Source organism: Colletes latitarsis, chromosome 8 (genome assembly GCF_051014445.1).
Source record: "Colletes latitarsis isolate SP2378_abdomen chromosome 8, iyColLati1, whole genome shotgun sequence".
NCBI classification, from domain to species: domain Eukaryota; kingdom Metazoa; phylum Arthropoda; class Insecta; order Hymenoptera; family Colletidae; genus Colletes; species Colletes latitarsis.
The window spans coordinates 18,541,322-18,558,884 of record NC_135141.1 but is presented as its reverse complement, the minus strand read 5'-3'; the positions used below and the strand labels follow the sequence as shown (position 1 = coordinate 18,558,884).

The following is a 17,563-nucleotide window of genomic DNA, read 5'->3' as shown; positions in this document are numbered from 1 at the left end:
AACTTTCTTATTATTAATTATATTTCAATGAGAATTTTAATATCGTACCCATCGCTCCTCCACGATCAAAATAGGACCTAACACATTATAGTTTGGACTGTAATTTGCAAATATTAAATTAGTATTATATTAAATTAATATTATGTTTAGTATTATTTTAATCAGAAAAATGTCACAAACACGAAAGTGAACCTCTCGCTGAAAAATAACCACGAATAAAAGAAGTTTTACTATCGTATTAGGATTGCTTTACCGACACACGCTGACCTCATTCTTCTCTGATGCCTTCTCGAGGCTTGTTTACGTTATCATGTAGGGAGAGGCAGAAACGATTCGTAACCTCTATGGTCGCATAGAAAGCAGTATGTATACTGATTCCATTCTAAGTAACAGTAAACATACCTTGGTCTTCTATTCAAGTAACGATGAACGTACATACTATTTGAGTACCCTCGATATTCAACAATGAATGCACTTAACGAAACAAATTTTTGACACGCAAACATATGTTTTTCATGTTTCTATAGTTGGAAGAAATGTGATATATATGTACATATTCTAGAATTTTAGAGAAATAGAGGACCAGTAGGGAAAATTCAAAAGTATATTTTTACCATTAAACTTCTGATTAAAGAAAGTGAAATAAAGAAAGTGAAGATGAAATAACCTATTCAAATATTGATAAAGCATTATTGTTATATACTAATAATTAACAACTTGTGGCGCTGCTTCGCTGCGGCGTGGGGGCTGCTCGAGAATTCTGTAGGAGGACGGAAAAGGAAAGGAGGGGGCGCGTTTCGTCCGGGCCTGCTAGTGGACTCATCAGTAAGGCTTTCTAGCAGGCCCTGCCTTAGACGACTGAGATATTGGGAAGTCGTTCGAGGAGTATATTATATTTTCCTGATTAAAATAACAGAAAACACGATATAATTCGGATAACATTTATACGTTTATAGTTTATGACATTTGTATATACAAAAGTAAGTTTGTGGCGTCACCTCCCATACTCGCCACCAGAGGGGTTGTGCTCTCGCAAGTGCTCGACCGACCCTTACGTTGTTATACAGGATGGTCGGTCACCCCTGGGAAAAATTTTAATGAGAGATTTTAGAGGCCAAAATGAGACGAAAATTAAGAATATCAATTTGTTGATAGAGGTTTTGTTAAAAAGTTATTAACGTTTGGAGTTCTGCCCGTAGAATGTTTCCAAGTTCTCACCACAGACGAGGTATATGAGTAGACCTTACATCCAATCTATTTTATCGACCCATTTTTACTGGCCACATAGTATATTTTCGGTAATGATTTTTTTTCTGAAAATAAGTAGGATTTTGAGGGTATGTGTATTCACTAAAAATGATTGTAATTGACCCCTGCAACCAGAAATAATTTTTCCAGGACGATTTAAAACTTTTAAATTTCGCCGAAAAATTTCAGCACCTACTCGAATTTTTTTCTCGAAAGTGCGCAGGATTTCGGGGTATGTCTATTCACAAAAAATGCTTGTAATTGACCCCTGTAACTAAATATAATTTTTTTAATATGACTTGAAATTTTTTTATTTCGTCTGAAAATTTCAGTACCTACTCGAATTTTTTTCTCGAAATTGGTTAGGATTTCAGGGGTATGTGTACCCACCAAAAACGATTGTAATTGAGGCCCGCAAACCAATAATAATTTTTTCAGAATGATTTGAAATTTTTTAATTTAATTTTGTAATGACTTTTTAATGAAGCCTCGGTCAAGAAATTGATATTCTTGATTTTCGTCTTATTTTGATCTCTAGAATCTTCCATTAAAATTTTCCTCAGGGGTGGCCGATCACCCCGTATACACTCCCAATATCCAGTAATCTAAGGCAGGGCCTGCTAGGAAACCCTACTGATGAGTCCACTTGCAGGCCCGGGACGAAAAGCTCTTCTCTTTTTTCCTTTTCTACCTTCCTACGATCTTTCTCGTTTTCCCACGACAAGCGAAGCAGCGCTAAAGATATATCGGACCAGGTGCCACGGTAGAGACGTCCCAGATCAAGAAAGGATCTTGGTTGGACTTAGAGCTGTGGAAGAATGTCCTGTCCCTTCTCCTAGTCCTCCGTGGCCTCCTTCTGCGAGGAGGTGATCTTGCAAAAGATCTTTCTTCTTATTGTGTCTAGTAAGAGATTCTCTTCAATTACTACGTGTCCGCGAGAAGTTGGCTGGCACAATGGCAGAATGGGACGGGAGAGTATTTTGCCTTCCGTACTTGCCACCAGAGGGGCCGCTTTCTCGCAAGCGCTCTACTGGCCCTTTCGTTCCTATACAGGGTGTTCGGCCACCCCAGGGAAAAATTTTAATGGGAGATTCTAGAGGCCAGAATAAGACGAAAATCAAGAATATCAATTTCTTGACTGAGCCCTCGTTAAAAAGTTATTAACAATTAAATTAAAAAATTTCAAATCGTTCTGGAAAAATTATTCTTGGTTGCGGGGATCAATTACAATCATTGTTGGTGAATAGATATACCCCCGAAATCCTAGCCATTTTCAAAAATTTCAAATCGTTCTGGAAAAATTATTTTTGGTTGCGGAGGTCAATTGCAATCATTTTTGGTGAATAGACGTACCCCCGAAATCCTGCGCATTTTTGAGAAAAAAATTCAGTACTGGTGAAACTTTAAACGTTAATAACTTTTTAACGAAGCCTTAATCAATAAATTGGTATTCTTGATTTTCGTCTTATTTTGGCCTTTAGAATCCGCCATTAAAATTTTTCCCAGGGGTGGCCGAACACCCTGTATAAGTACTCCTTGACCGCCTATAATAGCGAGTACAATAGATGTCGCCACAGTACTGTGCGTCCGCGAAAAATTGGCTAGCGGGACGACACAGGGGACAAAGCTATATCTTCACTTACGTCGTCGAACATATTGTTATTTCGACAAATAGCGACGATACGTGTGATGGAACCGTGGACTCATTATACTCATAAACTAGACTGAGAGTATCCAGACACCAATCAGACCCCACATTCCTTTCACTAGCTAACTTCTCGCGAATACACAAGCAGTAGCGGTCACTCCAATCTACCGCTGTCTCATATGCCCTACCTCGAGGCAGTGGTAACACTGCAGTGGGCGCGGCGCAAGGACCTCCACCTTGGCGGAGGTCCATCCAACTCTGACCCTTCCGACCGCCACTGGTCTACGGACGGCCAGTTTACGACCTGGACTGGATTAATGCCAATCGATGTGCTAAGCATAGTACAATATACCATTTAATTGCTTAACTATAACAGGACATTGATACTCAATAAGTGCTGAATATAAAATTCTTTTCGTTGGAGTAGAATAAAAGTGTCGACTCTCCAAAATATGCAGCCCAGAACAGTCTGGGTTGCCCCTCTAAGTATTTCACTAATTACATCACTCACTAGTTTAATGAATAGCTGCATCCAAGATACAGTTTATCGCTTCGAATGTTAAAAATATGACCTCTCTACAATATGCTACAATAGTATTAATAGTGTTATACTCATATTTTGTGAACCTTGGTTGAGTTGCATGATTTGGATTCAGTAGAGGAACTCAGAGAAACTTTTTGGTGGCCTCTTTCCTTGGTGCTGTGAGCACGTGCTTATTTTGCTTACTGGTTGATTCAGCCCTGTCTACTACAATGTTCAAACCAGAGAAGACGTTGACAGCTTGTAACAACGTGATAAAGTCCTTCGTCACGCTATAACGAGAGGGAACGCGAGACGGTGCGCTCTTCCGCGGCGAGTGACTTTGAGAAACGGCGAACGTGGTGTGAAGAGGGAAGAGGAAGGGAACAGAGGGTTGTTAGATGGACAGAAGAGGAACGAGAGGAAAGAGAATACACTACCGCGCAAAAGTTTGGAATTACTTCTTACAATAATTTACATACATTCTCTTGAAAATTTTTGCCGCCTGTTCTACCAACGACGATTCTACGAAGTTTTGGCATTTCAATTATCAGTGCAACTTCTTGGAAAATGCGTTATTCCAATAATCTTGGTGCAGCCACCACAGACGATCTATGTTTACGTTTGTTCGTCGAAGAAGCAATCGGGTCGAGGTCGTGCGATCGCGGTAGCCAAACCATACTATGTAGCAACTCTTGTTCTTTCCGAGCTTTGTAACTTCCGCAAAATTTAGTTGCATGTTTCAAACCGGAATCCTGTTCTTCTCTTTTCCTTTTTTGCCTCGTAAAAGTAGTTCCTAGAATTAAGGGGCTCTGTGAAAATTAAGTAGATGTATATTAATTTCGGTTCTTTACTTTTATTAGTTTATTGTAGTATAATCTCCGATTTATTTCATAATTTATTATCGTCAAACCGTGCATTATTCATTGGATGGAGTTATATAAAAATGCCACTTGAAAAGATAAACATCAAAATTTAATAATATATTTATTTAGATTCGTGTATTGGACGAAATAAAAATTATATTATTCTAGGTATTTGGTTGTATCTTCTTGGTAATATTGACACTTTTGTACCATACATTAGGGATTTTAAATTAATCGAAGAAATGGAAAAAACGTACGTTATATAACAATGAGCTAATTTATTAGAAGAAAGTAACACTTTAAAATCGTAAAATAAAAAGCAACGACTTCTTTGCATAATTGTCTATATTTTATGCAGTTTGTTACACAAAACAACAGGGCATAATATTACTTATAAATAAAATAAATGTAGTCTATAGAGTGTCAATATACCCCGCGTCACCAGTTAAATATAATTGTTTTTATGTTGTCATTTGTAATATTTTCTACGATTATGTTGTGCCTTTAGTTCTTTTAACTTCTAGCGCAAAAAATTAGTACTTTTATTTACTTTTAATCCATTTTCGTTAGCTGTCGACACTTAAACGCGTATTTCCACATTTGTGAATCAAACATTAAGGTTAAAAAATGTGTGGTAGATTTTATATTTTTTTCTGCGATACAACTCCTTAAAAAATTACTCAAATTTAAATAACAAATTTTATCATCTTACTTGAAATTAAAAGTTACATCATGGTTGAGGGGTTAATTATAGATATATCATTGTTGTCTATAGCTTTTCTTTGTTCTAATTTTTTCATTCCCTTTTCAAAAAATTTGAAAAGTTTTAAGTGTAACGTCTCATTAGGTGCTAATTTACTGGTTAAAAAATGTTGCAATAATCAAAATAGATTAGTCCCCAGAGTCTAAGGGTGATAGGTGTGGTACAAATTTCCAATCATAACTTTTAATTTTTCCTAATGTTATCATTGCAGTATGTACTCTGGCTCTATCACGATCGAACAAAATTTCTTTTAGATTCATTAATAATAGACGTTTTTCCATTAATTCTATACGTAAACGATGAAGTCGTTGGCTATAGACATTTTTTATTATAGTGTAATTTCAATTAGGAAGTTTGTAATGTATTAGAATAAAATTTGTTGCCATAGATATTAAAGCAGGTGATAATTATCGACGTGTAGGATTGTTATATATAAGTCTCTTTTTGTTACAATACGATTGAGAAATTAATAAGTTTTCTATTTCTTTAATAATTAGACGAGGTTCTGTTTCGATCAGAGCGTTTAATGTTTCGACATGAAACGTTATTAGTCGACTGGATCTTAATTCATCGGAAGGTTGAAAAACACCATATTGAAATTAAGATAATGATCTTCGACACTTTTTTTCGTGTAAAACGTGTTCACCGTAAAGTTGACAGATATTGTCAACTGTATCTGTAGCTGCACTGCTTATTTTAAATTCATACAGCATGCAATACTGCAAACCATTTTTTGCTAACATTCGTTTTATAACGTTTATTCAAATGGAACATATCGATCTTGTCCAAACACAGGACTGCGTCCAGAAGATATTCTTTAAACCCTCCGGAGTCAGTGGTGTATCTCATAGATGCATGCAAAATCATTTCTGTGCTCATAAATCTGGATCGGTTGGGAGCATACATTGTGTAATTACAACGATAATAATGTCGTATGATTACGTACGCATTAAGCGCAGAACAGAATCAGACATTATTAATTGAACGTTATTTATAATAACGAATAAAAATTCGTTCCAATAGATTTTTATTTTTTACAAAAGACGAATTACTTTTCGAATAAATTTTTTGCAAGTAACCTTTTCAAATATTTATATTATTATACATCTATGATAACTGTACGAAAGTGGTTTCATTTTTAAAATTTTACAATGTGTGGCTAATGCATATCAATTGATTCTTAAACCTTTTCTCTAATACGATCCCACATAAATAAGAATCGAGGCGTGCAAGATCAAGTAATCTTTCAGGACAGTCAAGTCTTCACGATGGATCTAACATTGATAAATATCATTTAGAATATTGTCTTTATTAGGCTGGTGAAGTGTGGTGGAAAATTATTCGATCTCGAATAGCACAACGTTCAACGCTAGAACTACCAACAATTATAATGTGTTTATTTGTACCAAAGAAATTAAAATGATAGTATAATGCAATGGAAATAGGCGTTTATTAATTCTCTTATAGAAAATTATGGTAAATTCTCAAAAGTTCAGTCGAGTAAATTTTTTACAAGTTTTATTAGAAATTACGAATAGGTAATTTTGACTGCTCTGGTAGTTCTAGCGTTAATAAAGTAAAGCAGTAAAGAAAATGTAAATAAGATTCTCCAGTTAAAGTATGAATGTTCAAACTCGATTATCTCGAAAACGAAGTCGAAAACATTCTCTCAGAAGAAATCGCTAAACTTGTACACGTTATTCGACCGCACCCTGTATATCCGACGACCTCGCGCGGAATTTTATAGTTTCCGTGCGACTAAATTATTCTTACGACTTATTCTATCGTAGCATGAATTAATGTTACGGTAACCATAGTTATGACCCGGCGGTACGATTTTTAAAAACGACGATATCCGACGTTACGTTCTATTATACAAGCTTTCGATGGTTAGATAGCTTTGGTCCTCTCGCGGAAAGTCAACTGTGTCTAAATGCATCTGTGAGAACAATATGCGGAACCTCCTTTATTTAAACCGAAAACCGTGCGTCTCGAGAAACGGCGATATCGATTACCCTGGTAAAAATGCGTAACGCGGCCAGCGAATATGGAGTGGTCATTTATATTTCGTCCGAGAACGCGTTCCCTGGATTTGAATCGCGTAAAGTTGCGTCTGCCGTTTGGCGAGACCGAGTGCCGCGCGTACCAATAAATAAATATAAAATTGCATTCGGATCGCACGCGAGAGATCCGTCGGTTAGACGATAGATCCGAGCACATAGGCGATCCGAGACTTTTGAGCGGTAGTGTATATCGGTCGGTTCGCACTTAAAAGGTTAAGCGCGTAGTCGGGAGGCCGGTAGGTTGAATATCTCCGCGGCTGGCGTCGTGGCGGTCCGCGGCGCGCGCGGGGGAGGAGGGCGAGGATGAGGGCGGCGAAGGAGGGGGTAGAGGGGAAAGAGGGGGGAGGGGGGTGTGGGGTGTGGGCGTCGTTGGCTCTCGCAGGGGAGCCTCCGGCGGTGTCGGTGTCGGTGTCGGTGGTGCTTGCAGGCTGGCTGCACAAGAGGAGGGAAGGGTAGAGGAGCAAGAAGGGGAGGGTGGAGAATAGCGAAGGAGAAGAGGGAGAGCGGGGATGGAAGGCGGAAGGCAGACGGGCGGCAGACACCCCATGCTTATCCCCGCCTTTCCAACGACTCCCGGTCCGTGACTCACCAAACCGTTAAGGGATGAAGCCGCCCTGCTTTCACTCTACGCGCGCACACACCACCACAGAGAGACATTCGCAGATAGATCCGTGCGGGCGAACCTGCTCTCACGTATACGCGCTACCGCTGCTCGATAGCCACGATGTATCTCTTGTTACGCTTGTACACGACGACGTCCTCTCGCGTGTTGTATTTCATCGTGGCTCGGCTCTGTGAACGCTCGCGCGCTACCACACACAGATACACACGCACACGCACAGGCGCGCACAGTTACCACGCGCATATATACATTGTGTGTCGTGCTCGGTGCATTACACCGGTATCACCCTTTCCTGCTCTTTCTGTCTCGTTCTCTCTGTCGCGCGGTTTGTACTACGCTCCGCGACGACGGGGGTTGCGTGGGGCCGGAGGGGTACATCGAGAGCAAAAAGAACGACTCGCCTACAGAAAAATCCACCCTCTGACCGCTACGGTCGCTGCCCGCTCTGCGAATCTTGCCTTTCTTGTTTTTTTTTCTGTTTTTTTTTCCGTTCGCGAATTAAAACGTTACGTATCTACCTCGAGGATTTCGAAAAAGGGGCGACGCTTCCATCGATTCGATTCGTGGTAATTTCTCGCGCGGAGGTTGAATCCATCGCTGGGGGGGGGGGGGGGGGGGCAAGGAATTGTAGGACAAACGAGAGAATCGAGACGCAGATTTACGAAAGTCGCCATCGAGCAACGTCGAGCGTTCAGAAGTGGCGCGTTCACGGTTCGAACTTCGAAGGATAGAAGTTACGATTGCGATTGGTTTGTCGGCGGGGAGGGGTTTGGTCCAAGTGGTTTGCGGAACGCATCCAAAAAATCGATAACTTCCGCCCCCTTCTCCTCGGGACCGAGAAAAATGAAAGCCGAACGAGTTGGCGCGCGATTTACGTGGCGTTTTCTTTTTGATCGATGAGCATCTCCTCTCTTTTGCTCGCAGGACGAACGTTGAACGGACAACCGTTGCTGGAGTTTCCGATGGCCAGCGGGGAACCAGCACTGGAACCACTGAGGATTAAAAGGGCGACGCTATGGGCACGAGTCGAGTTCAAGCACGCCCATCATTATCAACACCATCGTCAGGGTCAAACGAACCAAAGAAACATTACTCTCTGGGTATTCAGGGTACGATGCGGTAACACGACGCATCTGCGTGGCAAGGTAATCTCCTCTGTCAATTTTCTAGAGCTATCTCACCATCGAAGCTAACCCTCCGTAACCCAAATTATGTCTGGCTTCTGGCAACAATTATACCATATGATCATTGATAAACGCTAATGATAATGTATAAATATATATTTCTATGTTTTATGGAAAGTTTAACTGCGTTAATCGTTTAATAATCAATGCCAATAAGTTTTGCGAATATATAAACTTCTTCTCCTCTTACACCGCATTCATGCAGAAATTAGATAATACTGTAAGTTTAAGACAATTTACATAAATTTTCTAGGTTTAATATAACTAGGTATGGCGTTTGCTGTGTTTATGTTAGGATGCAATTTGTCATGTCATTACTCAAATTATATAGTTTGTATAGTGCAAAAATTTATATGATTTTATAATTACGTATATTATATACTTATGTCTCTCTATCTTTGTATATAAGGGGATTCATACCCATAAATGAATAAATAAATAGGAAGACAAATTTTAACTCTTTGTGCTGAAAAAATGTTTTTTGATCATCTACCAGCAACTCGAGCATATTTTCTTACGAAATAACTAATAAAATCTCCACGAAACATTTTTTTTTTCATTTGAGTTCACATACTTTAGTCCTATATAATCACGTTAAGAGGATATTTTAGTCTATATTTTCATTTTTTTGGTCTTTTAAGGGAGTATTTTACAAAATAAGTATAAGTTTCTTAATTTCGACATTTTTCATACGTATTTATTTATTTTTTACAGATGTTCACAATTTTTTCCAAGTGAAAATAATAAAAACTGATTGAATTATATGTCATTGAACAAGGTTCCTTTAAACAAAATTGTCCTACTGGCTGATAGACTAAAAATCAAAAGGATTTTTGTTTAGTATGATTGTGATTACAGTGTAGATCAAAATTATAAAAATAAACAATTTTTTTAATTGTTTTTTTAACTTGCTAGATGTGAAAAAGTCAAGAAACTCGATATTCAAAATTTAAAGTGCCACCGTTTCGTAAATTTTCACTATTTTTTTTCATTTTGGTTCGCACTATAATCGCAATCATACTAATCAAAAATCCTTTTGATTTTTTCATTTCAGATAAACGGAATGAAAAAAATTGTAAATATTCGTAAAACATAAATAAATATGTATGCAAACTATCAAAATTAAGAAACTTATATTTTTTTTTTGTAAAAAACCAAAAAAATACCTCCTTAAAGCAATAATATCTTTGTGTACGAATTATTTGCCAGATTTAAGATGTCCTCTCAGAGGGGGCAACCGATTGCAAAGGGTTAATATATAAAAATTTTCATCTGCACCCACTATATGCGAGATACTATAGTTGTACACTACCGTCCATAAGTCTCCGGGCATTTTGCTTGTCCATCTTGGAAAATGTAAATTAAGGTACAGATACAATTTTCCGAAGCGACTTTATTATCTAGCTCTTTTACATTTAGTCGTTTTAAGTTACTACTTTACTATAAATTTTATAATGCTTCTATTAAATTAAAATAATAAATGAAATTGTTCGAGGAAGTAAATTTTGAAGATAAAGGATTACAGGACAAATCTGTCAAATATACAACAAATATTGTGGCAGTTGTATTTGTATCGAATACGTTTTATCCGGAAATGCTATGCTTCGATGGATAAATCATAAACGTATGTTTCATAAATACCTGTATTTTAATATAAATACAGAAATCTGTTAAAGGTTCGTTAAATTAAATTTAAAAAATGTAGACAATATATATGTGATTTAAAAGTCACGTTGGGTTACAGAGGGTGTAAAATTGATAAATTGCTAGCAGTCGATAGTACTTAATCTTTCTTGAATTAATTTCAGTATGCGCATTTAGTCAAACTTAATTGTTTTTATTTAACATTTACATGGAAATGAGTTATTTTCCGTTAATTGAACGTACGAGGAACATTATCCAAGTAATTCATGTCGATTTTAACTAATTTATGCACAGTGGAATATTGTTGAAAATGCATATTTCTATTTAAGGCGATGAAATCGCTCTTGACAAACAAATAAAGATAGAAGAAAATATTAGATACGAGTGTTTCTTGGTTTCAGTAGTGCTATTATAGCTGGAAAAGTCATTTGTTAAAGGAATGATTCCTTATACCTGTAATTTTTCTTACCATTATTATCAAAAATTAACATCTCCGTCATATTTTACCTTATGACATTAATTGTCGTTCTAAGATAGTTAAGGCTGTTGGGTCATCATACACGAAGAATTTTCACATAAATGCTAAGTTGCGTTCTGGTCGATCGTCTCAGTTGGACATAAGAAATTCATATTTTTATTGAAAGAATTAATGAAATGGGAGCTTCGTATAGGGTTGTTTCAATCCCTAAATATAATAATTCGTATCTTGCTTTAAGTATTTCTTATATTTTTGCATATTAAGTGCATTCTGAAACTTTAAATTTCCCATAAATGCATAAATATTCGCAATCTAATAACGAGTTACGACAATCAACACAACTTACAAATTAGCCGAGAGGATACATCGTTCTGCTATTTAAAAACAATGGGAAGAGTAACTTGGAACTCGTTACAAAAATCAGCTGATTAATGAAAAATCACACGAACATAACTCGACTAATGTTCCTTGTTACGCACGCGAAAATCCTTGGCAGAGTTTAGCCTACTTCTATTTTTCGTCGATCGACAGAGAAAGAAGGAAAGACAGTTGTTCATTTTCATTCGATTTCTATGAATTTAATCGCGTTAAAACGTACTGCAAATCTTAAGCCGCCTTACCAATAATTTGTCCAATATTACCGGCTACGGTTGTCGGGTTTCAGCCGATCGGGAAGCTTCGAATAGTAACGCGTAGGAAAGTATATTTACCGGCCAGTCTCTAGCTCGTTCGCCGGCAAATGTAAACTGGAAATACGTGCTTTCGTAGGAACTCGGCCAACATCTGGAAATGGTGACGTCCCTCGGGGTGAACGTCGGACAACTGGGCTGGCTGAAGTTTGACGTGACCAGGGTCGTGAGCAGTTGGTACACGGCGAACAGAGATTTCGCGAGGGACAAGTTGACGCTGCTGGTCGACTGTACCGGATGCGGGTCGCGCGTCTTCGTGTCGACGTTCGACGAACATTCTCCGCACGTGATCGAGTCGTCCTTGAACGCAAAAGGTAACCCCGAAACGATTTTTTTGAAAACGATTTTAACTACGTCTGGGCTTAAAACGATGTTTCAGCGGGTCAAGATCCCGACAGACCCTTCTTGGTTGTTCGCACCGATCCAGCGTCCGTGAAACGAGTTAGAAGACGGGCGGTCGAATGCAGCGGTGCGATAAAGGGCCAATGCTGCAAGCAGAGGTTTTACGTGAACTTCTCGCAGCTCGGTTGGGACGACTGGATAATCGCTCCTCAAGGGTAAGGATAACAATTAAACGCGACGAAGAGCAATGAATCCGACCGTCGTCGCCTTACGAGACTAGTCGATCGGCATTAGAGAAGCGTAATCGTTTCGCGATTGAACGGATCTAGGAGCACAATGTCGCGTGTCTTATTTGTCTGGCAATGTATTAGCGGTAACGGTCGATAGCCAGAGTCGATAATCGCGACAGTAATATTATCCAGGTACTGTGTAGACGAGCAAAAAGAGGAACGTTAGACGGTAGCACGCGACAATACTTTATTTACGCGGAGACCCCTTGCCCGGTATCTGTAAGTCACTCGTATGGCATCCCGTGAAATCAGAGTGTCGCTTACAAGTGCAACGGCCCTAAACCCTTAGCTTAACTTACAAGCAATTATTGCAAACAGAATCATCCTGGGGCTTACCGGCGTGCCGGGGACTGCAATATATAATTTAACGTCACGTCCGTTCTACAACGCGTGCAACGCGAAACAGAATTATATCAAAGGGTCTTTTCGATTTCGATAACTTTAAATTTACTTGACTTTGGGGATTTATTTTCATGAAAACTATTCGATAGTAATTTTCTACTTTTTGGTATTATTTCGTGTTTAAACATCTCACACAAATTTTGTTAAGTCATGATGTTAGTACTTCAAAGGGTCTTTTCGATTTCGATCCCCTTAAATTTAGTTTTACAAAAACTATTCGATAGTAATTTTCAACTTTTTAGTATATCTTTGTTTGTGTTTGAACATCTTACAGGAATTTTGTTAAGCCACGATGTTATAAAGATTGCTCCTTTTTAAATATTATATGTAACGATAAATATCTCAAAAGCAACGTATTTCTAGGGGAAAAAGTACGAAATTCTTTTAGTTTCAAGAGGTAAATACAACTGTCCTATTTACTTTTCATAAGAATGGAAAATTAAGTCATACAATTAAAATTTATTTATTTTTTCTTTGTTGGCTAAGTAGTGATAAACATAAATTTTTTCATGACTTACAATACTAATAGAAGCATATGACAGTTTTGAACAATCTTCATAAAGAGTTTCTATTATTCTATTTTTTAAGTTCTTAAAATTTCCTAGTCTAGTCTAAAATATTATAAATTTTAAGGGGGTCTTCTACTATGAATCTTTGAAAAAATCAGTTTTTCTTTATTAAAATTTTCATAAAATAAAACATAATTTTGTAGAAACATACTTTCAAACATATACTTGCAAATGTTTATGCTTGGATTCCTAAAAATAACGAAGTTAAAACTGTGATGGTCAATGTAATTAGTGAAAGGGATACTTTAAACAAGTTTTTTCTTGAAAATATGTTTCTCGAAACGATGTTCATGATATCTCAAAATCTTTCTGTCCAATTGCCTTAAAAATTTAGGTGCTCATTCAGTATATGTGTGATTATAGCCAGTACTAAGATCAACCTAAAATATTTATTTTTTACGTTTTCTTAAGTTCCTAAAATAGAAAGATAAACATGGAAAATTGGTAATCAACTTTTAAAATGTTGCGATTTTTTAAATTATTGAATTTTTCCTTATGTTCTAGTAGCTGCTATAGTCAATTTTATATTAATTAAAATTCTTTAAATTAAAATTAAAATCTTTTAAAAAAACCTTTTTTAAAAAAAAAGCCTTTTTTAAAAGGGACTACCTTCGTATTTTAACTTTTTTTAGTTCAAAAAATTTTAGAATGTTATTCAAACATAAATACATAAACCTCATTTTGACTGCCAAAGATGTTATAGCAGTCCTCCTAAAAAATTCCAAAAGAAACTTGGAGAAAATGCATTTCATACTAGAAGACCACCCTAAATCATCAATAGGGAACAAAATTATTTTCATAGAAACATAAACAAAAATATAGAACATATAGAAATATGCACCAAAATACCAATATAAGAGTACCATTATAGGTAACTACCCCCAAAATTGATTATCTTTTTACCACCCTCCTTTACGTTGTTCCTCGAGTTAAATCGCAGATGTCCAAGTAACATGGTGTCGTTAATCGTCGCAGGTACTACGCGAACTACTGCAGGGGGGATTGCGCGGCCGGACATAGAACGCCGGACACGTTCCTCAACTACTACACCCACGTGATCGAGGAATATAGGAAGATGGATCGACTGGCCGGCATGCAGCCCTGCTGCGCGCCCCTCAAGTTCTCGCCGATGTCGTTGATCTACTACGGTCCCGATTCCAACATTATCAAAAGGGATCTGCCGAAGATGGTGGTTGACGAGTGCGGCTGTCCTTAAAGTGTCGGCGTGTCGCTGCTTCTGTCCGGATAAAATCGGTTCGAGTCGATCAAAGCGACCGGGCGATAGCGGTACGTCGCGGATTCGGAGCCCGTTCGACCTTTCGATAGATCGAGATAGCGACTTCGACGCGATTTCCGACGTTAAAAGCTAAGAATATTGCGGGATATGACATTAGGAGCAATTTAGAGAGGAGGATAGATCGGTCCCCTGACCGACCGGGGGAACGTTCCCTTCGATTATAGACTGCCTAGCGTGACTTTGGACACATTCCAGATGAGCCCCGACGTGGTCCGACTTAGATTCATTTGTAGCTTTACGGACGCGTTCCGAGTTCGTCGGAAAACCGATCGGAAACACGGCCAAAATGATATATACGAAAGGACAAGCTCTCTCGATCGACCACGATCAACTCGAAAGTCCATCGAGTAATCGCAGGGGAAGCAATTGAATAAGACTGTCCGTTCGATCGATCGACTGACCGACGCGAACCGTCGATCGTCGGTTTTAGGTGACACTAGATGAGCCGACGACGACGTTCGTGATCAGGAAGCGACGAATGATTACCGTGGAACGAAAAGGAACGCGCGCGACCGGACCTGTCAGGGAAAGAGCTTTGTCGGCGTCGTTTCCGGCTAGGATAAAAACGGATCGAGCAAGAGAGAAACGGTAAGAACGAGAGAAAAACGACAGTAAAAATCAGAGGGGAACCTCGGTCAGTATCGAAACAACTAACTTTTACGAGGTATAATATATTATAAATATACATATAACTATAAACTTTGTTTCTACGCGATTATTAAAGAGTAACGAATGGTACGGTGAGAGTCCGGAAAAGAAACCCGAGATTCTCGCAGAGAGCTTAGTCTTTTCTGATTAGTTGCGTGACGAGGTGAGAGGCAAACAAAAAAAAAAAGAAATAAAAGAAAACGAAGAAAGTAAAAACTAATGAAAGTAAAAAGAGCATGATTTCACATTTATTATGTATATATTATACATACGTATATACATATATATATATGTATATTATATATATAGTATATATACATATATATATATTATGTACACAGACAGACACACGAGGTGATTCAGCCGAGTATAAATACTTAAATACGGGCGGTTAAAGTTTAAGATGTAAACTATAAAAGAAAAAAAAAACTCAATCTGATTGCCTTGTTTTTTATGCGAAACGTATGAAAGTATCGAGTAAACGATTTAGCAAAATGAAAAAAAAGAATATGTACTATTAACAATCTTTCTCTTTATATATGTATAGATATACGTACACATGTATATGTATGCGTATACGTATATATGTGTATTAATATTTATATATCTATGAATATAAATATAAATAAAATATAAATATACACGTGAGGGATGAATATATTCGACGTGTCAGGGATGGGGGGTGGGTACTTGGGTGGGATTCTGTGAAGGGTGGGAAGTATTTAAGAGTTCAAAAAAGAAAAAAAAAGATAAAAGAAAAATTATTATTATTAATTAATTAATTATATTTAAATGTAAGGGGACGAAGAGTTTAGGGTGGGGACGTCGCATGCGTGTATAAGTTTGGAAGACTTCACTACGTTGTCCATCAGCTGATAACCCACGAATAAGTACCGAACACATACACCTAAACACAGACACAGATACACACACAAAACACGAGACTCGAATTTGCAGGTAGAAATTACCGCATATAGTCGATAGGAGGAATATTGTTAACTCCTCGAGGTATGCTTACGTTGATTTAATTATATTCGTTCTTGTGTATTCACTAAAAAGTTATCGTTGATTCCTTGACTCGCGTTAACGAACATGTTACAAACCACGTTTTCGTCTAAACAGGTTCGCTATGGCATTATCGACGACTTCAAATGCAAATTTATTATTCACGATTGTTTTCATCAAGAATACAGTAATCATGATTTTAATTCGGTTCAAATTCACTTCAACACATACTTCTCTGCCGGCAGACGTGTATACCGATAATTATTGGTACGCTGCGCGTAACAATAGCTTTTCTACCGACTATACACTGTTATCATAGTCCACAACCTCGGTTCACCGAACCGCCTCTCCAAACAAGTTTTCCTTTCTTGCTTCTTATACGTATATCTCGTGTATCTTCCTACCGTCAATGAAATCTCTGTACCATATCTCCAAGATAATTATTTTAATTCACTCCGACGAACATGTACACGAACACACGAACACAGACACAGACACATAAAGGCACAGTGCAGCCGTAGAAAATACAACGCGTACACGAACACATACACGCGCTCGCGCCAAGTCCTGTATTATAGTCTTAGAGGCATTCCGTATGTTACTTAATTTAAACACATATTGAAAAAAAAAACACTATATACACGAGCGTGGATACAATGTCTACACATATGCAATAAATCGCTAGCAATTGTATCGAATTCGCGAGGCTCTTCAAGTTTCACGATCGGAAGAGAATGGTTCGAGACACGCACGCACGTTACTCGGAGCGTCACGAAGGGTGCTTTCCACGCCCCCCCCCCCCCCCAAGCTCGTTGAACAAGGACAAGCAAAATTGAGTGAGGGTTATCGCGCGGAGAAAGTATGAATTGCAAATAACGAACAATACAATGTGACAATAATTAATCGAAGATATTGGAGAAGGCTTCGAGCGGCCGGGGCGACAATTTTTTTTTTAACGAGCTGTGTGACACGCTCACATAGACACACACGTGCGATTTTCTTCCGTGTAGAGTTTCGTTGACAAAAAAAAAAAAGAAAACGTCTCGAGACATGAAAACGAGACGCGTGACTGGAAAAATTTGCTTTCCATTTTCGGACGAAGTTTTCATAGACGAGACTAGATACGACGAGACTAGATAAGAAGAAACGAGACGCGACGTTAGAGAAACGGTGTGATTTTTAATGCGAGAAATGTATATTGAATTTCTGTGGGATAGTTCATTGACCCACGCAGCCTTACTGGGCCTTATTAAAGTATTATCACATTATTACTAAATTTAATTAT

The 17,563-nt window shown here is 37.9% G+C and overlaps 1 protein-coding gene across 1 annotated transcript in view; it reads left to right on the top strand.

The window, feature by feature from the left end:
• Positions 1-14,544, top strand: part of Actbeta (inhibin subunit beta) — a 53,334-nt gene extending 38,790 nt beyond the window's left edge. Inside the window, exons 2-5 of the mRNA XM_076770588.1 lie at positions 8,655-8,875; positions 11,805-12,039; positions 12,105-12,282; positions 14,304-14,544. Of these exons, the coding sequence (XP_076626703.1) occupies positions 8,655-8,875; positions 11,805-12,039; positions 12,105-12,282; positions 14,304-14,544 (875 nt within the window). The remainder of the gene's footprint in view (positions 1-8,654; positions 8,876-11,804; positions 12,040-12,104; positions 12,283-14,303) is intronic.
• Positions 14,545-17,563: the final 3,019 nt, after the last annotated feature.